At 37.0% G+C, this 23,952-nt stretch overlaps 2 protein-coding genes across 2 annotated transcripts; one reads left to right on the top strand and one right to left on the bottom strand.

The window, feature by feature from the left end:
- Positions 1 to 940: 940 nt before the first annotated feature.
- Positions 941 to 19,226, top strand: LOC107657707 (transmembrane protein 145-like). The gene is made up of 15 exons (XM_016445918.1): positions 941 to 1,700; positions 6,677 to 6,751; positions 7,690 to 7,767; positions 8,440 to 8,526; positions 8,924 to 9,025; positions 11,122 to 11,206; positions 12,483 to 12,554; positions 12,759 to 12,827; positions 13,065 to 13,145; positions 13,656 to 13,734; positions 13,987 to 14,080; positions 15,057 to 15,229; positions 16,161 to 16,281; positions 16,377 to 16,562; positions 17,730 to 19,226. Exons 1-15 carry the CDS (start codon positions 1,605 to 1,607, stop codon positions 17,961 to 17,963), a joined length of 1,632 nt encoding a protein of 543 aa, XP_016301404.1. The 5' UTR covers positions 941 to 1,604; the 3' UTR covers positions 17,964 to 19,226.
- A 1,317-nt stretch (positions 19,227 to 20,543) lies between these two features.
- LOC107657704 (39S ribosomal protein L17, mitochondrial-like) lies at positions 20,544 to 22,813 on the bottom strand. The gene is made up of 4 exons (XM_016445913.1): positions 22,780 to 22,813; positions 21,577 to 21,956; positions 20,930 to 20,998; positions 20,544 to 20,852 (listed from the first exon to the last, which is right to left on the bottom strand). Exons 2-4 carry the CDS (start codon positions 21,748 to 21,750, stop codon positions 20,592 to 20,594), a joined length of 504 nt encoding a protein of 167 aa, XP_016301399.1. The 5' UTR covers positions 21,751 to 21,956; positions 22,780 to 22,813; the 3' UTR covers positions 20,544 to 20,591.
- Positions 22,814 to 23,952: the final 1,139 nt, after the last annotated feature.

The raw sequence follows: 23,952 nt of genomic DNA, 5'->3' as shown, positions 1-23,952 counted from the left end.
TGTCGCACTTTGTGCTCTAGTTGTGCATGGAAAAGCTTCTCAGTGCCATTGTGCTTGTAGATGTGAAGGCCATTGTGTGTAGTCCTTTCATGGAACCATGACTAAAACAACCAGAACTGGGAGAGGAACGATAAGACACTCTGACGCCCTCTGGTTATCCGTTCCAGTCGAGTTGTCTCATTAAGCCTTTTTTTTTTTTGGTTGGACAATGTAACCTTGAATGCACTGCTGAGTATTTCCACCTTGTTTTCCACTTTTTTTTGTGTGTGGGACTCTCAAACTGCCTACCTCAGAGAGAGATTACTCATTCATCTCAAGGGTGTTATATAAAACACCATGTTAATTTAGTCCTCTGTTTAAATGACCATACCTGTGTTACTGAGGCGAAACTGTGTTGCATCATCTCCCCTCAGAGGCACCAGCCCACTGAGTCATGTCATTGCATTTTACATCTGTTCTGAAGACTAATAGTCAATCTGTCACTGACTTGGAGTTTTAATCAGTAGGTTGGAGTTTCGTTGTGTCAGAATGGATTTGCTGCAAGTGGTTTTGAGCTCCTGTCCTCTTGAAGTCCACAGACGGTGATGTTACGCACTTTAAGTGCAGGCTGTAATGACCACTGCAGTATCATTTGCGAGGGTGCTGATGTCTATTCTCTCCTCATTTTCACTGCCGTCATTGAGTGATACAAAATCCTGAAGGACTGCACTGTATGTCCCAGGCAAACTTTTTGCATTCAGTCAGACCTGATGTTTTCAGGACAATCTCAGCAAATAAGCACTTTATAGTAGTGTAAACAGCAGCATATAGGGTGGCATGTGAGGGAGCTTTCAGCTGTCCTCAGACATTTGTGGACTGAGAGTTGTTTTCTTTATTATTGTGATTTATTTTTAATAATTATTATTCATTATTAAAATGATTATTAATTATCATGATTATAATTGCAATAATAGTTTTAGTATTATATTAGTAATAGTAATAATTATTATTATTGATATTCTTGTTATTGTTGTTGTTATTCCTCATGTAAAGACACCCTAAGTGCAAACCTGTGTATTTGGAATGTACTGTATATGCATAGATGACATTTATTGTATAGAGAGACCATAATTATACTCTTATAAATTATAAGTTGTTGTTTTTTCTTGACATAATATTTTAGAGACTTGTGAGGACTATGGGAATGTTACAGTGAGAAATGAGAGTATTTTCTGCAGTATGTATTTTCCCTGTGTTGATTTATATTTGAATAAATACTTTCTCTGCATCTCTGTGTTTAGCTTTTTGTAGTGTAGCGGAATAAAGAAAGCAAAAGACATGACTAATAAGACGAATTAAAACCGTAAAGGAAGGGGTTATATCTATAAAAATGCATATTTGTGTAATGTTATGTCGCAATAAAATATCGGCCGCGCGCGTTTCACGCTTTCCTAGCAGAGCGCGTGCGATACTATGCGCGCTCCCGGCGAAGATTCTGGGGATGCTTGCGTTTGAGGCGAAGAACGAGGACGCGCGTCTGGCAGAACTAGGCAGATCTCCGCCAGCCTTCCTGCTCACACAATATCGGAAGGAGAGCGCAGAAACGCTACGGTGGACAGGTGAAGATGGAGAAAGTGTTAGGACTCGCCGTGGTGTCCAGTATATTATGTGTCGGCTCGGTTTTGGGGAAATACGTCAGAGGAATCGTCAACACAAAAGAGGCGAGTATAATGTTTACGTTTTATTACTGTGGTGCTGGTAATGGTTCGGAGTTTTCCGGCGTTCTTGCTGCGCATCTCCTGGTGGCTGTTATTAATGGGCTCTTATGGCAAGGCTGTATTCACGCCTCTGCGTTCGCGCGCATCTGGAAGCCTGATGCTTTAATATGCTTTGCCAAAACCATTACACTCGCCGCTATTGAGCCGATGAAAGCTTAATTCGTCCTCCAGTCAAGAAAAACACGTTTTAAAAGGCGTATTGCCGACAACCAACTTACACCCTCCCATCAGCTTTTACAGGTGTGTGTCGACCAAGATGTTCTTCTGTGTATTATGCTGTCATTACAGCATTGTGGAGTTGCAGGTATCGCATGCTGGTGTCCAAACAGATTTAGGGTTGCTTAGCTGTGCTTTTAAAGGTGCAATGATGTGTGATGTGTGTCGATATGCGTCGACAACTCGGTGCACAAAATTCACTTGGAAATAGACTGTTTGAGTCATTTATTGCTGTTTAAGTGTCTTTATTTGGCGTACGTCATTTTCTTTATTTTTAATAGCTGCTGGGTGATTTTGATTGCAGTGTGCCTTATGGGAAACATTGGCTATTATTTGGTAGACACAAAGTAAATATTGGCCTTAAGCAAACAGTGGGACTGATTTTGCTGCAAAAAGTTATTGCAGCACGTATTTCATCAGATTGATTTAATGAACAAAAATGGGGGAAATTCAAAGAAACGAGGGAACACTACATTTCATTTCAGAAAGCATAGTCAGCCTATAAAGAACTGTTTAAAATGACTTTTAGCACTTAAAAGCTTCCATATACAGCTTATTTTTTTCTGATTGGACTAATGTTGATGTTTATACAATGAGTTCAGTGATTAAATTATTATGATAAAGTATGTGTTTGTCTCTTCCAATTAAAGTTGGCAGTTGTAGATGAGTCCTGCCCTCTATTTGCTGTGGGTAATGTAACAACAACCTGTTTCTGCTTTTATTCAAGTGCTGATCCTGCTCTATTTTGGGTCGCTATATGAGATGGTTAAACAGTCCATTAATCTCACTTCTGTTTATTTCCTTACAAGGTCGTTCTTTTACACTGCCATGCACACATTCACACATACACACATTTTATACATTACTGGGAGGTTTTGTCAAGTTAAAGATGTTTCGTTGTGTGAATCATCGGGCCCCCTCTCCCTTGTCAGGCCCTTTTTCAGTGTTAGTTTTTAATATTTTGAATCAGTTTAGTTATTTTAGTATATCAAGTTAAACTTGGTAAAAATGAGAAATGTTGCTGAAATAAAAAGCTGAACTAGCTGAAATAAAAAGTGTTTTATATTTTATTTCAGTTAAAGTTTATTTTATTGTAAGTAACAAAAATGTTTTTTTTTTATAGTTTCAATTTTAGTTTTAGTTTAAGTTGACTATGTATTGTGTGTGCATGTATGTATTGTGTGTGTGTGTGTGTGTGTGCATGTATGTATTGTGTGTGTGTGTGTGTGTGCATATGTACTCCTTCCTCTAAATCGAGTCTGGCCAGAGGGTTGTGCAGGAAACCGCCTATGGGTAACTAACACTGCCCCAGGCGTATAAGACTCTTTCTAGGGGCATTCAGGTCAACGTGTTGTGTGTGTGTGTTAGTGTATATGTGTGTCAGCGCATGTGAGTGTATTTATGCAGTGCGCTATTGTGTAACTTAAGTAATGAATCATTTAAAAGCCCAGTGGACCTGGGGTGACATGACTAGTTGATTGGTAATTAATTCTTAATGAGGCTTAGCGAGCGGACAGAGATCTGGAAAGACCGTGAGAGGTGAGGCCACCACTGATTCAGTGAAGTGACCGGATACTGCATCTGGGTATAGTGCTTGATTAATGTAGTGTCTGTGTGCCATGTCTCTCACCCTCCCTTTGGCTGATTCAGTGACTTTGTATTACAATGCAGTATCTGTAGGGGGGAAAAGACGGATGGCAGGGATTAATAGTGACACTTTTTATGGCCCATTCTGCACCACAACATACACATTCTGTTGTGCAGCCAGCCGCTATACGAGTATGAGTTTACCCTCGTAAACAAATACACAGTTGTCTCAATCCTCACTTTCAATACAAATTAAGCTCAGTCAACAGCATTTGTGGCGTAATGTTGATCTAAAAAAAATAAATAAATAAATAAAATAGTTTGGACTCATTTTCGTTTAAAAGAAGAAATATGAAGTCATTTTTAAAAAAGTAAGTCACTTACATTAATTGTTGTGCTATATTGTTGTACTTGTGTATTACTGGAGCTGTAAAACTTTTTAAATCATAATTTTTACATTCATTATAACATTACATGGTCATAGCTACATAATAGTATATTTGGATGTAAATTTACATAGAAAATGAACTTCACATTCTTCATTTTTATAGCTGTTGGGTGAATTATTTGATTGCATTGTGCCTTATGGGATCCACTGGCTATTATTTGATAGACACAGTGCAACAAGTAAATATTGGTCTGAACTTCACAAACTATGAGACTTACTGTGCTGCAAAAAGTTATTGCAGCACTGATTTCATCACACCGATTTAATGAACATGAAGGAAATACAAGAAAATGAATGAACAATACATTTATGCATAAATGTATAACACAGGCTATAAAAACTGCTTAAAATAACTTTATGACCTAAAAACTTTCATTTTCTTTGCATAAAAATCTACATGAGTGAATTCAATAGCAGTAGTAAAATTAGACATAACTTTACATACTGAAGAAAAGGTTGGTAAGCATTTTTTTACTCTAATATCAAGCACTCTAGTGGCTATACTTTTAAAATAGTTTTTTTTTTGTGGCTCCATACACTTGCACTTTAAATGCCACCGTATAATTCAGATTTTTCTTTAAGAAAATGAAGGATAAGTCAGTTTTTTTATTCAGGTAAGCAACATTATAATACAAATTCCCTCAGTTTAGCTTAACTTGTACTGAACCCTGGGTATTTCACCACCTCATGTTCATGAGATAAAAGAGAGAGAATATTTCTCACAAAAAATAGATCTGGCTGTGCAATCACATGGGAAATGTGACAGATGGGAATGTGAACAAGGTCAGAAAGAAAGGAAAAAAATGTTTTTGAAGTTTAAAAAGTGGGATTTGAGGACAGTCGTTCATTTAAGGGGTTTAGACAGAGTCGGGCCTCTCCTGGTTTCTATAGTAGCTGCAAAGTGCATTATGTGTCCGTTGCCATGACAATAGTACTGAGATTTTTTTGAGTGGGTGTTTTTTTTTAACTGGCTGACTGACCATAGGTGCTCTTTTACATGCGCTTCTGTTTTAGAGAGACAAGGTGGTCTTTCAGAAGTTCGGTCATGTGAAGCCTGGCTCCTAATGGTTATTTGGGCTCAGTTCTGGGTCAGAGAGTCTTAGGGCTAGTGTCTGTATTGTCAAGGAAACCTGTTGTTATGGAAACCACCAGCAGTAGACACTGAAGGGAGAAGTTAATATGGACAAGGGGCTGAAAGCTGGAGCGCACTTAGGCCCAATCCACACTTCACTGACTGCGCCTTCCCCTTTCCCCTACCCCTCCGTTTCGCGTGTTCACGTGAAGGGGTAGGGGTGTCTCAATTCTCTTTTGATTGGAGGGGTAGGGGAAGGGCCAGACAGCCCTTCAAACGAAGATTTTTCGGGACCACACTTCAAACGAAGGGGTATGAATTATCTCAGCGTAAACCGGCTTCAGGGGCAACATGGCTGCCCGAGCGAACAAAAAGACACTTAAATGTAAGCATTTTTGGCATTAATAAAGATTTTAACGAAAAGTAATCATTTGTTTTATGTTACAATCAATCGTGAGTTCATATTTACGGTCATGTTACTCAAAGAAATGTTTGCAAAAAATCTCTAATATTTGCTAACTAACGTCATATCATTATAGACTGCACGATAGTGCCGCCACAACATATTTTCATGTCTGATCAGGGCGATAACCACCGTAGACATTGAGGGGGGCTAGTCCCCCCAATAATTAGAAATCGCTAAACCCTTTTCTCAAATATTGAGAGCGAGAGAGAGATGAAAGTTGCGTGTATGCGCATCTGTGTGTTTTTCTTTTTAGAGTGAGTTTACTTAAAAAACAGCGATTTTATCCTCTCGTTGCTGGAAAATTATATATGTGTGTGTGTGTCAGTAAGCAGCGCATTAATATAGAACGATAATTAAAGGCTCTAATGCTCAGCAGCACACCAGTATAGGTGTGTGTATTGTAGGAGCTAGACGACGTATGATGACGTGTGACGGCATAGTAGTGGTGTCCCAATTCTTAGGGGAATATTTTCACCCCTACCCCTTGACACTCTGTTTCAAGGGACAAGGGGAAGGGGTATAAAATAGAATTGGGATTGGGCCTTAGTGCCATTTTACACTTCACTGACTGCGTGTGTCTGTCGGCCTAAGTTCAAGAGAGTGTTTGAGATGAGACCAGACTGAAGCCCTGAACACTGCAGGAACTTATTACCCATTCAACTGTTACAGTATAATGTGATATGAAGATTTTTAAACCGTTATCAGTTCATTATATCAGACTTATTGGAGATAAGTTTGATTTTATGAATTTTTGTGGTGTAAAGCTCAGGGCTTGGAAGCAGAAGATTGGGACTGGTTCAGTCCCAGCAAGTTCTAAGCCATCACTATTGTGTCATTGAGCAAGCTCCAGGGGAAATATGCTTCTAATAAATGTACTGTAAGGTGCTTTGTCTGCTAAATGATGTCATGTCTGGATGGTGAAGCCGTTCTGTGAAAGTTTCATGAGATTCGTGTTTGCTGCTAGCGCGGGTGCGGGTAGGTGTATGCTTGCTGCAGGACTCCAAATAAACAGCGCATGAATGTCGCTAGTAAAATCCCACAAGACTGTCCTCAGAGTGAAGGTTACCATCCAGACACAGCCACTATATACCTATTCGATTCCTTTCTGTTACCTCCCCTTTTCTCCACAGGACTGGGTTTTCCTCACAAGGTTTTGCTTCCTGACTGATTTTGGCCGATTGAACTTCAAGTTCCGATACCCCAAGGTAAGACTAAAGAATTTTTACTCAAGACCAGATTACTGATGTTCTACTAAATCTTTAATACATTCATGGATGCATAATATATCAGTACCACACTTATCAGTTTCATCAGTTATTGTTGGATTTATTTATTTATTATTGCCTATTACATGAAAATAATAATTGACATTGATTTGACTAGAATTATAATATTATGCATCTCTATATATCAGTATTTCTCCACATTACGTCCATATAATATTTGCCTAAAATCTTAATTTGGTTTAGTTGTTTTCATTACAAATACACATTTTTTGGGTAACTCCTTATTGGTAACTCCTTATAATGTTTTATAAAACGGATAGTTCCGGTCCTTGATTCTGATTGGCTGAGCCACGTTCGAAGCTGTTGTAAATTACTCTACAAATATACACCTTTGTTTACGTTTGTCTGTTGCTTGGCAACCACTTTGTTGCAACCACAACTGATTCTGAGGAACTACATTGTTTGGTGGAAGAATACTGTTTTTATTAATATCATTATACTTTATTTGCTCTGTTTTATTTTGTGAAACCTTACTACGTATATGGAATAACCGTTTTATAAAAGCAATAAGCCCCGTGAACTCCGCTTCACGTCGTGCCTAACAACGCCCTTTAACTGTTATAAATTCACTGTAAACCATGGCTTCTTGGGGCTTATTGCTTTAATAAACAAAACAAGAACACTGTAAACAACAACAACCAAAAAATTCTACAAAGTTTGAAGATTAAATGATGCTGTCAGACTCTGCCTTTCTTCTTTCTTTTTATGTCAGTCATTCTCTATATAGATCCAATACATCTTTTAAGTTTCTAGATGGCATAGACAGTTCAAGTATTAATCTCTCCCCCTCTCTCTATCTATCCATCTGTCTATCCTGTCTTTCTCTCCCTCCCTCTATGCCTGTTTTTCACTGAAAGTCCCGATGCTGTCAAAACATATTGCTCTACTTTGATGAAAGCTCTCAGTGGCCAGCTGTGTACAAGAGGCCGGACAAGGTGAGACACACACTGACAGACTTTGTGTTTGTGTGTGTGTGTGTGTGAAAATATTGAGTGTACTTACTGACAGACTGCATGTGTGCGCATGAACAAACAGAGAGTACGAATGTGTGCGTTACGCATCAATAGAAAGTATGAGGATTAAAGAAGAAATGTCAGCAGTGTTCTGTGGATTAAAAGTCCAAATCCAGTCTCCAAAAAAGGGTGCATGTGCGTATTTCAATACAGCACATTTTCTCCCTCCCCGTGGCAGGATCTGCATTGCGGGACTCTATGAAAAAGTGCTTGTAGGAAGCCCCTGCTTTTCATCACACTACTCCAGTACTAATCTGCTACTTAGTACTTCAGCTACGCATCAATAGAAAGTATGAGGATTAAAGAAGAAATGTCAGCAGTGTTCTGTGGATTAAAAGTCCAAATCCAGTCTCCAAAAAGACACGAGTGTCGGTGCATGTGCGTATTTCAATACAGCACATTTTCTCCCTCCCCGTGGCAGGATCTGCATTGCGGGACTCTATGAAAAAGTGCTTGTAGGAAGCCCCTGCTTTTCATCACACTACTCCAGTACTAATCTGCTACTTAGTACTTCAGCTTTTGTTATTGTTGTAGGGTGTTTTAAAATCCCATGGAGAGCATGTTTGTTAATGGATGGTTTATGTGGCTCTACAGGATTGCTACCTGAAAGAGTCAGTATTGAGGCCTGAAAATAACCAGGTCATCAACCTAACCACCCGCTACACCTGGTCTGGCTGTATGGTAAGAAAAAAGCTATTTATATATAGTCTGTGTGCTTGCGTGTATGTGTCCTTTAGGCTTGAAGTAGTATGGTTATAGTATAACAGTTAAATTGCTATTCTGCACCACTCGCACCGCCAAAAATAATTGTTTTCAAACTGGTTTCCCAAACACATCCCCTGTCTGCCATTGGTTGAGCTCATTCAAACAAACATAATTAAACATGCTTCAGTATTTACATATTTTGATTAATGGCTCACTTGTGTCTCTGCATATTGAACTGAGATAGAACAAGGAAAGAAATTACACACATCAACAATAAATTATAACCATTCTCTGTTGAATCAGTGATAAACTATTACACAATTAAGAGTTGCTTCTCTTTATAATCATATGTCTTTGTGTCTGCTTCTGTCAGGTGGAAGGCGAAGGTAATGAAGAGATGCTGAGTTGTGTAGGAGGTCGAAGTTTTCGTTCTGTCAGAGAGAGATGGTGGTACATTGCTCTCAGCAAGTGTGGGGTGAGTGGTGATACAGTAAACAATATACTAGGGACTAGGAATGTGCCTGAAGCAGACTACTGTATTCAGGAAGGCATGATTAATGACAACAGAATGAATAACTAATTGCACCAAATTATACAGAATTACAAGGGTAAAACAAAAGTTTTAATGAGCATTTCAAACAACATAATGGTTAGTCTGTGAAGCCTCTGATTAAAGTTGTATCTTGTGAATGAAAATAAGAATTGTGTGACATTCAAATCGGTTGCCCATGTTGCCCTCTCCTTTTACTGTGAGCTTCTGAGAAATTCAAACATTAAAATAAGATTCCATATCATACATACAGTGGCATGCGAAGGTTTGGGAACCCCTTGCAGAATCTGTGAAAATGTGAATAATTTTAACAAAATAAGAGAGATCATACAAAATGCATGTTATTTTTTATTTAGTACTGTCCTGAGTAAGATATTTGACATAAAAGATGTTTACATTTAGTCCACAAGAAAAAAAATAGCTGAAATTATAAAAATAACCCCATTCAAAAGTTTGTGCCATCTTTTGCATATTTGAACCCTTTCCAGCAGTGACTGTACGATTTTGAGATCCATCTTTTCACACTGAGGACAATTGAGGGACTCAAACACAACTATTAAAAACATAGATAATAAAAATCAGCTTATGGTAATGTTTTAAACATTCTGAACAGTGTTTTTATTTTTGACTAAAACTATTTCAGCTTTATTTCTATCAACGAAAACACTTTTTAATAAAGTAAAATATAAATATTAGATGAAAAACTTAAATGTTGCCTTGGCTAAGTAAAAGAAAATAAATGTAAGTTGAAGTACTAAAATGACTAAAACTGAAATAATAATAAATAAAGCTAAATAGAAAGATAAAAACTAATAGAATTAACTAAAATTAAAACAGAAATTGAAAATCTAAAAATAAAAGCTAATTCAAAATATTGATAAATTCTATAATATTAAAATAATATGATGAATTATATGTTTGCTAAATGGAAACTAAATTGAATAGAATTACATAAAAAAATGTGCTTTTTACTTTGTTTTGACATACTTCTGGTTGAAGCTCAACCACATTCAATTCCATTTGGATACAGATCATTTTGACATTGCAACAGATAAGGAAAGATATACAGATAATGGTTTACATAGTCCCATGATAATAAAATATTTGCTTGAAAAGACATTCTATGATACATCTACAATATATGTTTTTTGACATGTTCCTACATGACTAATAACTGTACAATCCAAATGCACTCAAGTCTGCAAACATGGAAACATGGCAAGTAATTATTTGACCTGATTGTAAGGAATGTCATTAAAGGGATGTTTTTTTTAAGAAAAAGAGGCTCAGTTCTGGATTGGACCATCTTCAGGAGGCAGTGAGTGATTCTTGTTGTAGCTGCTTGAAGTGATGCACATGTAGTGTTGGAGAGGTACACGATGTGAAAGGATTTTATCCAGATAAATGGGGGCAAAATGTAAAGGGATGTTTCATGGATGGAGGCAGACTGATGGATGTAATGTTAAATCCTGTTGGACTGAAGTAAACCATCGTCTCTGAGCACAGTCCCTAATAGAGCTTCTCTGCGTCTGCTGACGATTTTTTTTCCTCCTCTATCTCATGCTTCCTTTCTCATTGGCCAGTCTTATACCTTTGTATCTCGTAACTTCTGTTACAGTCATTTGATTACTCACTTCAGCCTTTTATGCTCATTCTCTTTGTATCTCACGGTTTTTTCTCTGTCCCTCTCCAGCTCTATATCTTTGTCCTGCTCTCTCGCTTTCCTCTCCATCTCTGGCCACATTGATTTGGGCATGCTTCATGCACCTCACCTTTTTGGAGTGCGGGAGAGGGAATGTTTTTTTTCCTGCCAAGTGAAATCAAAGTCTTTCTCTTTTATTAAGCCGGGCCGAAATCCTCTCAACAGCTAGAAACTGTGCTGCTTTGAAGTCTTTTATAGCCCAAAGATCTGTTTGTGCACTCAGTGTTTATATGGTCTCTGAACCTCCCCACTCACTTTTTTTCTCTCTGTTTTCTCTCCTCCGAATTCCCTCTTTTTCTCTTTCGCCATGCAACAACAGGGAGATGGGCTGCAGCTGGAATATGAAATGACATTAACCAATGGACAGTCCTTCTGGACCCAGCATTTCTCTGCAGATGAGTTTGGTGAGACATGACTGAAAGTGGGAGGAATTTATTTTGTATGATGTAAGAGCATGACAAAATATATCCATTATATATACTACCCTTCAAAAGTGTGGGGTCAGTACAATATTTCAATGTTTTTAAAAGAAGTCTTTTATGCTCACCAAGGATACAGTTATTGAAATAAAATACAGTAAAAACTCTAATATTGTGAAATATTATTACAATTTAACATAACCGTTTAATATATTGTTTAATATGAATTACATTGTTTATATTGTTTAATATAAATTACATAAAATGTAATTTTTTTCCTTTAATGGTATTTTCTAATGATTAGGTGCTCAAGAAACATTTCTTATTATCACTGTTAAATAAACTGGTTAATATTTTTGTGAAAACCATGATAAATTTTTTTCCAGGATAAAAAAAAATAATACTCACCCTCAATGTTTTTCAAATCTATATCATTTTTTCTTCTTAAATGAAAGTGAATGGTGACTTGGGCCCGGGGTTTTGAAGCTCCAAAATGACTAAAAAAACAACAACTTCCAAATAGTCTACACAAATTTTGCACTATATTCCAAAGCTGTGTACCAAATGCTGTACACTGTACACTATGTGCTTATTTACTATGCACTCAACCGTGTAGTGTGTGAATTGTATAAGGTTATTTTGTCATTTATAATCAGAGTCTGATAGCCCCTCCCCCTCCGCTAATTAAAGCTGTGACAGTTGAGTACATGAAGTGTCCAACATTCCACACTTCATCTGATTATTTAAAGTGCACTTTTTCTTTTTGGAATTTTCAGTGTGTATACACTACTCGCACTATTTATACTACAAAACGGCATAGAATAATTCATAAGTATGCGAATTGGGACACACCTCAAGTCTTTAAAGTTATACAACAGCTTTAGGTTAGAAACAGATAAAAGTTTCATTGCTGACTAAAAGTGCTGTGAAGATTTCATTGATTTGTCTTTTAGTTCTGCTAATAATTTTGCAATGTTCACTATTCTATTTAATATGTGAATTAAATAATAATAATAGTAATAATAATAATATATTTTGTCCCCTGGTTACCATTTACTGTAATGGAAAGTCATACTGTATGGAAAAGAACAGTGTGAACATTCAGCTAAATTTCACTTTCTGAGAAAGTTGTACAGCAGGGGTTTGGAATGAGAGCGGGTAAACGATGAGAATTCTTGGGCGAACAATTACTTCAAGACATTTATCATGCTTAGATTGTGACTGAATACTGTTCTTCTTTTCTTCTGTTTATGTGTTTCAGGCATCCTGGAGACAGACATCACGTTTTTGGTTATTTTCGCCCTTGTGTTTACACTGTCTTGTTATTTTGCTTGTGAGTTTCCATGTCCTTGAGGTATAAAAGACCTCAAATGTGTTGGTCTCAGTAATGTGCAAGTCTTATTATTCAGTGTTAAATTAAAGGATATTTTTTGCCAGATAAACGAACATACAGATACTATGATTCTTCTTTTTTCTTAGTTTCTCTGCATTAGTAATTCATTTCCCCTGAATCTCTTCTTCTGTGTAATTCTTTAAGATAATTTAAAGGGAAGACAGCTACTCCATACGACCTATAAGATGTTTATGACTGCAGCTGGAGTGGAGGGTGAGTAAGGCCACTGCACACACTCATATAGATAAACACAAGCACACACTTTTTTTATGACACTGGATGCATAACAATATCTCTTGTGTCATCCCTTCTTTCTTTCATCCTTATCTCCTCCCCACATTCAACTTCTTCCTCTGTGCTCTCACGGCTGCTACTGTGACTTATCTCTCCCTCTCTATTCTCTCTTATCTCTGGCATCCGTTCTTTTACTTTCTGATTACTTTCTCTCAGTCTTAAGCCTGCTTTTCTTTTGCATTTACTGGGGCCTTTATGCCAGAGATGGTGTTGGGAATGGCAGCCTCAAGATATTAGGTGAGAAAAACACTGTATGTAGAGGATAATATACAGTCAGATGCTCATTATCGCAAAAGAAACCCTTATTGGGTGGTCTTGTGTCATTCTGAAGGTTTATTTTATTTTAATTTATAATAACCAGCTGACTGTACATTATCTTGATTTTTTTTACACAACTACTTAGCATGTAAATGCATGTATTGACATGAAATAATGATAAAGTTGAAATTATTATTTTTCTCTCCAATCCAATCTTTTTCTATAGACAAGTTACCTAACATTTAATTTCAATGTACACATCTTCCTCTATTTTAAGGAAAAGGGTTTTGTAAAAATATTTGATTGAACCACAAATATTGTATTATAAAATTGTGCTAAACAGTATTACAATACAGTATCTAAACATACTGGATTTTAGCATCACACATTTGTGTGCTTGTGACTGGATTCATTCTTAAATGCTGACCTGATTCGCAACCTACTTGTGGTCACCTGTGTAACTCTCTGTGGCTGTCTTCCTCTCACCAGGGAAATCACTCTTTTCTGTGAGCTTCCTGATTTTCTTGCTCATGCTGGTTCTCCTGGGGAAGGGATTCACAGTCACCAGGTAGGAGGCCTTACTTCTCACATAATGTGGGTAATGACTTACAAGGCTAATCACTCTAATGTGACCCAGATGTCAAGACAAATCTGTATCCAAATTCAAGTATGTACTGAATTCAAGGATGAGCTTACGTTTGATGCTGATGTTCTTTAGGTATGCAGGGGATCCAACATCTGACAAATGTCTTTTGACCCATGTTTTCATAGAAGATGACATACGGTAGTGATAATGTTTCTCTCTTTTTTTGATTTCCAGGGCAAGAATAAGTCACAGTGGCTCTGTGAAACTATCCATTTATATGACAATATACACCATCACCTACATCATCCTCTTCATATATGAAGCAGAAGTAAGATCTTAACATTTTTCTTTTAAGCAGACAATAAGCTGAATATTCATAGTTTGGGGTCAATAAGGGTTATTTTTTTCTGAAAATTAAATTAAATACTTTTAAATACTTAAAAAATTTATACTTTTCTGTAAGGGTGATTCTATTTCAAATAAATGCGTTTTTTTTTTTTAAATAAGAAATGTTTCTTGAGCACCAAATCAGCATATTAGAATGATTTCTGAAGGATCATGTGATATATTAAGATAGAAAACAGTTGTAAAATAATAAAAATCTTTAACTTTATTTTTGTTTAAATAAATGAGTATAAAAACTTCTTTCAAAAACATTTTAAAAAGGTTACCGACCCCAAACTTTGTGCATTTCTGATGGTTTTGCTGGCAATATACACTGTAAATTGAATGAACACAATATAATGTATCCTTTGTTCAGTTTTTTAAAAACGTGTGGGAAAAATGTCAACTGTTTTATTGTAATTTAGTTTTTCATAAAACTTTTGAATATAATTTGCTACAATGAATTTAGTTGAAATGGTGACTCGTGATTGGAAAAACTCATCATGATTGAGCACTCTCAGCTGCAGTTTCTCATGCTGCACCCGAGAGCTACTCCACTCTATACATAATGTAAGGCTGCGAGATGAAGTTACTCAGCATGAGCATGTCGTGATGCTGTAGCGTGGTGTAATGGAACCCGGCAGATAGACAGACAGATAGAGAGAGAGAAAGACAGGTATAGAGAATGACCCAGATAAGCTCTTGCGGTAGCATTTGAAGAGCTCCTGTTGCATCTTGTGTCAATGTCACCTTTTGCTCTAATGCAGCTTTAGATGTCTGGATTTGAGGAATGTTTCGCCAGTTTCCACTTATCCAGTCTAACAGATTGTGCCATGGTCGGTTTTAAAACCATCAGTCATACAGATGGGTTGCCAAGGGTGATTTCCCTGTTCCCACTCCCACTGCGTGTGTGTTTGCAGTTCTTTGATCCAGGCGAGGTGCTGTATGCTTATGACAGCCCTGCAGGGTACGGTCTAATGGGTTTGCAGCTGCTTGCCTACGTATGGTTCTGCTACGCTGTGCTGGTGTCCCTCAAACACTACCCTGAAAAACAACCTTTCTACATCCCCTTCTTCACTGCGTATACTCTATGGTGAGTTTTGCCATAAGGTTAACATAAACCTATAGAATATAAAATAGTATATGTAGCTATGAACATACAAAACCAGAAGCTTATGTTATTATATTTTTCCATTGATTTAATTTATTTGATGAAAAAACATTAATGTGCAAGAGGGAACATAAATTGTTACAAGCCTACTGTTTTGATACAGTTTATCTGTTTCCACATGCAAGTGCGGTAAAAGCACTTTTACTCCCATTTCATTCAGCATGAAATTAAAAAATGAAAATTCACCCTATATGTTTTCTAAATGTGTGTTATTTATCTTATTGACTAATCTGTGCATGTTTATTTATTTATTTATTTTTGGTACTTTTTTATTTAAAATGTTGTCAACTTGTCAGATTTCTCCAATTATATAGTTCACTTAAACCCCACCTCTTTCTTACAATCGAAACAACAATCGGAGAATAAAAAAAGTCCCTTTCCTACATTTTGTTCTTTTTCCGTAATCCATTTCACTTGGATGCACGTCAAAATACGGAAACAAAATATGTGACATTACTTTTGTTGCATCGTAACTTTAATAGTGCCCTAAATGCCACTTATTGTACAATATGCTTTCATCATACAAAATAGTCACATTTATTACAAATACAATATTTAGCTTTGGCAAGAACTTTTCTAGGTTAAAAATTTTGTTCAACACCTCACGTAAGGTGTCTGAGAGTATCAAAGGCATGGGTTTGAATCATTGGAAACGTGAACTCAAAAGAAAAACACTTTTTAAACTTTCCTCAAAAAAATGTATACATAGTCACATTTGTCTTTTCATGAGACTAGGCTGAAACTGTTTTCTCTGCTTTGACTCCACGCTCTCCAAAGCCTTTGTAAAGTTGTAAAGCAGATTGACAGTATAAAGCCTGTTCCTCTTTTTATCCATGACTTTTTTCACGCGTAGGTTTTTTGCTGTGCCAGTTATGGCTCTGATTGCCAACTTTGGCATCTCTCGCTGGGCCAGGGAAAAGATTGTGAACGGCATCCAACTCGGCATCCATCTCTATGCCCATGTCGTCTTCCTGGTATGATTTTTTTGTTGCTGTTGTTTATTGTTACTTCATTTATTTAAGCAAGTAATATGATAAAACACCCTGCGTGACTAATCCTGTCATTCTAGGCCATCACACGTCCGTCAGCAGCCAATAAGAACTTTCCCTACCACGTGCGCACGTCCCAGATAGGAATCCTTCTCTCCAGTCCTAAAGGCATGGGGGCAGAAAGCTTCCCTCATCATGCTTATGGGAATAGCTCCTTCCTGGGAGACTCTCAGCCAAACTTCACAGAGCTCTTCTCTATCCACACAGTGAGTATTAGATGTTATAGATGGGAATGAAAAAAAAAACTGATTTGAATATAAGTGAACTTATTTTGATGATAAAATAATCAGGCTGGGCAGCTTTTTAAATAAAGTTTCCAAAAAGGTTTTTTGGGACAGCAGTGCCATCGAAGAATCATTTTTGGTTAAAAGAACCATTTATGCTAAGTGTGTTGAACATTTAAAAAATCTAAAGAACCTTTTTTCCACTATAAAAAAAAAACCTGTGCAATGGAAAGGCTATTTGTGAAACATAGAGAATAAATAAAGAACCTTTATTTTTAAGGCATAGTTCACCCAAAAAATGAAAATTTGCTTAAAATTTACTCACCCTCAGGCCATCCAAGATTTGACATCCATTGGAATGGATTTGAAGAAATTTATAATCAAAATTTACATTACATCACTTCCTCACCATTGGATCCACTGCATCAAAGTGAGAGTTCAAACAGCTGATAAAAACATCACAATAATCCACATAACTCCAGTCCACCAATTAACGTCTTGTTAAGCTGCATGTTTGTAATAAACAAACCAATCTTTAGGACATTTTTAACTTGCGACCGTTGCTTCTGGCTAAAATACGAGTCCAAAATGCACTATCCATAATATTGCTTTCTCAAGTGAAAAAGTTGTCTCATCTGAATCAAGAAAGAAATATGCTCATATTTACAAATGAAAACAGTCCAAAACTAAACAAATACAGTATGTCGGTGGATTTTGATGCAAGAGGATAACAGGGGATGGACTTTTTCATTGGACAAGTGAAAACAAAATGTTATTTTGGCCGGAACAATTGGTTGAATGGAAAAATGCTTTAATAATGGATTTATTACAAACACGCAAAAAAATTTCTCACACAACGTTAATTGATGGACTGGAGTCGTTTCGATTACTTCTGGATTATTGTGATGTTTTTATCAGCTGTTTGGACTCTCATTCTGACGGCACCCATTCACTGCATAGGATCCGTTGGTGAGCAAGTGATGCAATTCTACAGTTCTCCAAATCAGTTCTCCAAGAAAAGAAACAAACTCCTCTAAATACTGAATGGCTTCATGGTGAGTAAATTTTAATTTTTGGGTGAGCTGTTGTTTTAAGAGTACTTTCATATAGTGTTATTTCATATAGTCCATCTCATGTTTCCCTACTGAGGACCCTGTGAAGACGATAGATGAGACAGTGGCTCGTAAGGGACAGGAAGTGCCAAGGAACAGCGAGCACAAGATCATCACCACAACAGCGGACCTGTCATCTACATTCGCCCCTCTTCCTCCTCCCATACCACCACGCAGCTCTGCACACTCTCCCCCTCCTCCTAGATTAACGTCCCACTTCACCGAGTATTTTAGTATGCAAGGGGCCACGGGAATGGGCTCCAAAGCCTAGAGCAGGCCATAGAGGAACGGGCCATGCGGAAACTACCTTCAAACATCTATGAGGTGGAAAAGAGTTAATTATTTCAATAGATTAGATTAAGGCAAGCGTGAAAAAGTAAAGCCATTTTCAAAAAAGTTACTAAACATCCATATCTTTGAATTTGTAAAGAGAAATGCAAGCTGCAGAACGTCAAGAGAGAGTGGGGTATAACCTGGTCACACAGCTCCTAAAAAATAAGCAATAAATAATTCAGTGAGATGAGAGTCACTGGAGAGAGATAATATACAAGCAGTGCAATAGTGACAGGAGACAATGGTGAATCTATAGTATAGATATTTCAAGCTTAATGTGACAGTAGGCTAGAGATGTACAGTAACAGTAGTGAGCTCTTGACACATTTTTGAATGCTTCGTTTATTTCAAGTGGTGCTGTTAATATTTGTATTTCCATGCCATTTTAATGCAACAGAACCAAGTATTCATCTCCCTCACTAAATTTTTTTTAACTGTTTTTTGAGAATTTATGTACACATTTTGTCTGTAAAGTTGAGATAATTTAGGGTTTATATATTTTTATTCACATTGAATACAGCTAGAGACTTTGCAAACTGATGTTAAACTGCAAAGGCAAGTTGACTGTGGAACAACTAGTATTTGTAAACCATGCATGTCTGTGCTCTGTCTACATTCTGATATATTCAGTGTAATCTTGGGTGTGCCTAGTTTTCACAACTAGCAGTCTTAATTTTGTATGCAGTACACAGTTTACAGTTACAGTATGTAGAGAATATTTATGGCAAGCGGATGATGAATGATGACGTTCATCTTTATCCCAGTCTTTCTGTATTGTCCAGTCCCCGTGCAGGGGTGTGTGGAGTTCAAAAACTCTGAACAGTTCAGAGTTCAGATTCAATTTCTGCAAACTTCGTTACACATTTGTATGTTTAATAACACTCACAGCGGTCTTCAGTGGATATGGAGATTTTTATTCTGTGAGTAGATCTTTTATTCTGTCAGTGAGTAGAAAGTAGATTCATTCAGTCTGCTGGGATTATCATAAGGTTTGTTTACTTGGAGTATGATGAAAATATAGCTCTACTCCTACAGAAACACTTTGTATTGACTGCATGGATCACTTTACTGTTTTTAAACACTTCATTACCATCAGAGACCCTTGAAAATGCAAGCATAATGCAATACAGTGAAAGACAGATATACAGGTAAAATGTGAAGGTTTTATCTGTAAAATATCCATTATCACGGCTGTATTGTTTTTTTTTTAACCAACCAGTTGTGAGTCATGTTTGTGTTATATATCAACATATCCTATATAATCTCCATCTGAAATTGACCTGCTTTAAATGTAATCCTATAACTCTACATATTAATGACATATTTATATTAGTTTTTTATTTAAAAAAAACAAAACAAGAACCATACTTGAAGAATCATGAAATATAGGTTCCCGTGGTTTGATTTTTTGTATTAATGGATGTGCTTGGGCCTTAAGCCATTTCTTTAATAAATACTGAACTTGTTCTGTCTGGAAGTCACCAGAAAAGGTGATCTTAAAAGGCTTTGCCATGATTTTTCCATCTAAGTGAGTGTGCACACCTAGCAGAGAAGAGTTAGCACACTTTTTGAATATATGATAGATATTAGCACATCACATTGGGGAGCACAGAAAGATTTAGTTAAGCACATTTCTGTTGCACTGTTCATACTGAATGCATTTTAATAGTGTCAAATGACTTGGCAGTGCATACCCTTTTTGCCAAATTAAAATGGTCTGTTTTACTACAATGGCTAGTTTATGCGTTTCATTTTGCAGTTTGATTAGTAATAAAGGGATATACTGTAACGGTAATCCTACAACTCTGAAGTACAATCAACTGCTGAACAAATCATTGTCATTGGTCTGAAAAACATTTAAAAACTAATTCCTTCATTCATCAAAGTGAATCCTAGGTTTTTCAATATTTCTAATCAACATTTGACTCATTTTTATATCTGACCATGCTGACCTACAGTATATTGGCAAAACAAGAAAAACAAGAGAAAATTAAAGCAGGGAGTAATATTGGTTTACAGATTAATCCAAAATAATACCTTATTACATATTTTGTTTTTGTTTCTTGTACTTAAGAATCCGTGACCAGTTTAATATAGAATTTTTTTTTTTTTTTTAGAAACGGGCAAATTTAAAGAGTTGGTTGACATGAAATACTATTGTTAAATTTGTTCTGCTGTGTAACACACTATACAAAATTATTTTAATTCTTTTGTAATGTGTCCAGAATGAGAAATAATCTCATTAGCTGAGAGATATGGAATATTTGTATTTTCAAAAATTCACTTTGACCATTCTTTAGGACCATTTGAAATGTAGTGGAGACAAAATACTTAAAAACGGAGGGGGAAAAAGTTTGTGACCAGTTACAGTACATCTTATTCATATATCATACAAATTCATATATAAAGTCATAGAAATTTTGAATATATTGATTTAAAAAGTAATGAACATGCTTGAGCATCAACTAACCATACACAACACTGAGAACAAATTTTAAAGAGATTTTAATGACATGTATACTGGTTTATTACATTAAATATAATGTACAAATACAGTGATTAAAGATCATAAGTCCTTTTTCTCAGACACCATTTGAGCTTTTTCTTCTCTGTATGCTTTCAGAAGTTGGTTTAACAAGTTGAGTTCACTGACACGTTTCATGGGGAACAAGGGTGGGAAAGGGTTGCCTTTATACTCCAGGACAGCCATAGCCGCACGGTCCAGATTCTCCCTGTTAGGAATGCGAGCCATGCGTGTATATCCACCCGTTTGATTCTCAAATCTTACCGCCAGAACTTTAAAAAGTTTGGGAATCAAATCTTTTTCCTGAATGGAGAAATATAAATAAATATACATATAGAAGATGGATGGATGACATATTGAAAAACATAACGAAAACTTACCGTGAGCCAGAAATCAGCCATTTTCATTGACTTTTCATTAGTATCTCCCTTTTTAGCATAACCAATCAGCTAAAAGGAAACAAACAACATCTTAAAAGTCAAAATAAAAACAAAACAATCGTTCTAGTTTTAAAGAGCACATTAAAATCGATGTAAACTTAACTGCATTTCAATCTGCTTTTTCCTAATATTTTAAAATGTTACATTACGTATCTATACTTTTACTCAAGTACTTGATTTGTGTACTTCGTCCACCACTGCATTTACCAGAATTTCACTGTTGTGGCAATTTTAACGTAACCTCAATATTTCAATAATATTTTATATTAATATTATATAGTTGTTGACTTGTCTTAAATGGCAAGAAAATGTATTTATAAGCATATTTAATTATAATGGAAAAGAATAGTGACAGGAGCGCATCTCGTGGCAGACAGAGCAGCAGAGTGACAGTCTGAGGAATCTTGTGATTTTTACATTATAATCAAATAATAATTCTCCGTTAAAATATTTATCAGAAGTCATAAATGAAACAGACGCCGTTTTATTTTTCAAGATTTTAGCTAGTCGAAAATGCCCGATTGAAAATTACCAGATATAGGAAAAGCAAGATGAAACTTGAAGCGGGGGTTTGTAACGTTACTTGCCTTTTCAGCGTAAAAGCGAACCTCGTCGGCTCGGGCTCTTGTTGTCTCTATTCTCTCGTGTCGAACCAGACCAGTGAGTATGTTCCGAAGCATGTTGATTCTGGACTCAGGTCCGAGTCCTATCCGACGGGCCACCCGTCCATGAGAAATCAACGCCCGCAGGGTGAGTCGCATTACAAGAAACGGTCAAGGACACTCCACCAGAAAATAATACCCGTTACACAACGTTAAATATATTGGGGGGGAACTCAGACGAGCACTTCTGTGATCAGCGATTACATCCACTGGAGATCAACAGACGCATTTATTTCTGCTATACATTCAGGTAACCGCATCACAGGGAGAAATGCATGTGTGATGGTGCGTCGGTCTGAAGAGTCCTGAATGAAACATAGGACTTGAGTAAGGTTCCGATAATAAAAGAATTCAACTTTATTGTCATTTATTCAGAAAATGTTTAGTCTGCTGTAAGGTAGCTTATACATATGTGCTCTAAGCGTTAAAGTTCTCCTCAAACTCCTTTGTGCTCCGGTATCAGACCGCAGTAAAGATAGTTTGCGGTTTGATATTCAGATTTATTTTGGCTATAAATACGCAGTGCGCTGTCATAGACATGCAAATAATACCGAATATCATTCTCCGTGATTTGTGAATTCAGGTGACGCTGTCCTTCGGGCCGAAATCAGTGGGGTTTTTTTTAATTTATATTTACTTTACTTTACTTTTACTTTTAGTCATTTAGCGGACGCTTTTATCCAAAGCGACTTACAAATAAGAAAAAGCGTTTAAACTTGGGTACGACAAGCATGTAGACTGTACGATGATGACACCTATTGAATCGTAGGCTGCAACGGCTGCGACACACGTTAGCGCAATGTCATCAGCATGTGCTAGTGGTAAACAAATACCGGTACATCAAGATGGATCGCACTTTGGCAGTTGTGCTTTTCATGTGTGCTGAAACAAAGAAGAGGCGCCGGCAGAAGAATGCAATATGGACCCGCTCATGGTTTGGGAAAAGAGGACAACTTGGGATGCCAGTTTTGCACAGGGAGCTTGGCAGCTGCAGTTCCTCCGCTATCTCCTTCCATGCTATGTCCTTTTTGGTGCGGTCATGATAGCAGCTAGAGGACACATCGTACAAACATTCCCTCTGCTGCCACAACTCAACAAGAATTTGTTCTTTATGGGTATCCCACATACCAGTATGCCTTCTACTTTTTTTTGCCTCCATGGCATTTAAATTGTAGCGCCGCTGGTCTCCTGGATCAATACGTCATTTCATGTTGCAATTTCATTGGCTGCTGAGTAGACGCAGGTCGTTGCAGCAAACACACTGTGCGTTGATCATGCTGAATTTCTGACACTGTCAGAAAACTATCGTAGGCTATCTTTGGTCGCAAGACCGGGAAAACGCCCGTCTTTGAACCTCTCTCACTGTATGACATAGGACTATCGATTAAGAGCCACGATTGCTTCACGGAGGCAATCTTTCGTCTGGGACAGCCAAAAATCGTGCAGTGTATCCCAGGCTTTAGGCAGGGCTGCATTTCTCGATAACGATTGATCTTAGAGTTTAAAAGCGTTTTCTACGAGTCATCAGACCGTGGGCCAGTGGAGCTCCACTCTCGAACAGGAAATACGTCACCTCCACTCAGTGTTGCCAAGTCCACGGTTTTCCCTCGGAATTGACCATATGCACGATTACTTCCTGGTTTTAGATAAGCCAGCTCAGTCATTTCCGGTCAACTGTACTGGGCCGGGTTTCCCAATAACGATTGATCTTAGCGCTTAAGAGCGTTTTCTACAAGTGATTTTACGATCGTTCGTTATTGTTTCACGTGCGTTTCCCAAAAATGCACTTAACACAATCGCACATAGCTGTGCTTTAAGTGCTACTTAGTAGCCGCTATCCGTTTGTCAAGTGCTGAAATGTCACCTTAGAGAATGGTTTGTAATTGTAGTACACGCTCGTTTATTGAAATGTTAACCTAATGCTGCGTTCCAGACAACGATGCTCTTCGGCCTTTACGATTACTCCAGGGCTGCGTTTCCCAAAAGCTTCGTAAGCCTAAAGCCCAGGATACACTGCACGATTTTAGCAATCCTATAAGATCATTACTTTATCACACTGCTATTATATTATATTATATTATATTATAGTGTATAATATTATACTTTACATAATAATATATAATATACTTTACACACACACACACACATATATATATAGAGAGAGAGAGAGAGAGACGTTATTTCCGGGTCCAATACATGGCCGGTTTTCGTGCACTTCAGCAAGTCATTGACAGATTTTTTTCCCCAGTCTTTGAAGCATATTTCCTACATTACTTCTTTTATACATTTTTTTTTCCGTTC

This window comes from Sinocyclocheilus anshuiensis, unplaced genomic scaffold (genome assembly GCF_001515605.1).
Source record: "Sinocyclocheilus anshuiensis isolate Anshui unplaced genomic scaffold, SAMN03320099.WGS_v1.1 scaffold43, whole genome shotgun sequence".
NCBI classification, from domain to species: Eukaryota; Metazoa; Chordata; class Actinopteri; order Cypriniformes; family Cyprinidae; genus Sinocyclocheilus; species Sinocyclocheilus anshuiensis.
The sequence above is the reverse complement of the archived record's forward strand: the minus strand, read 5'-3'. Positions and strand labels throughout refer to the sequence as shown.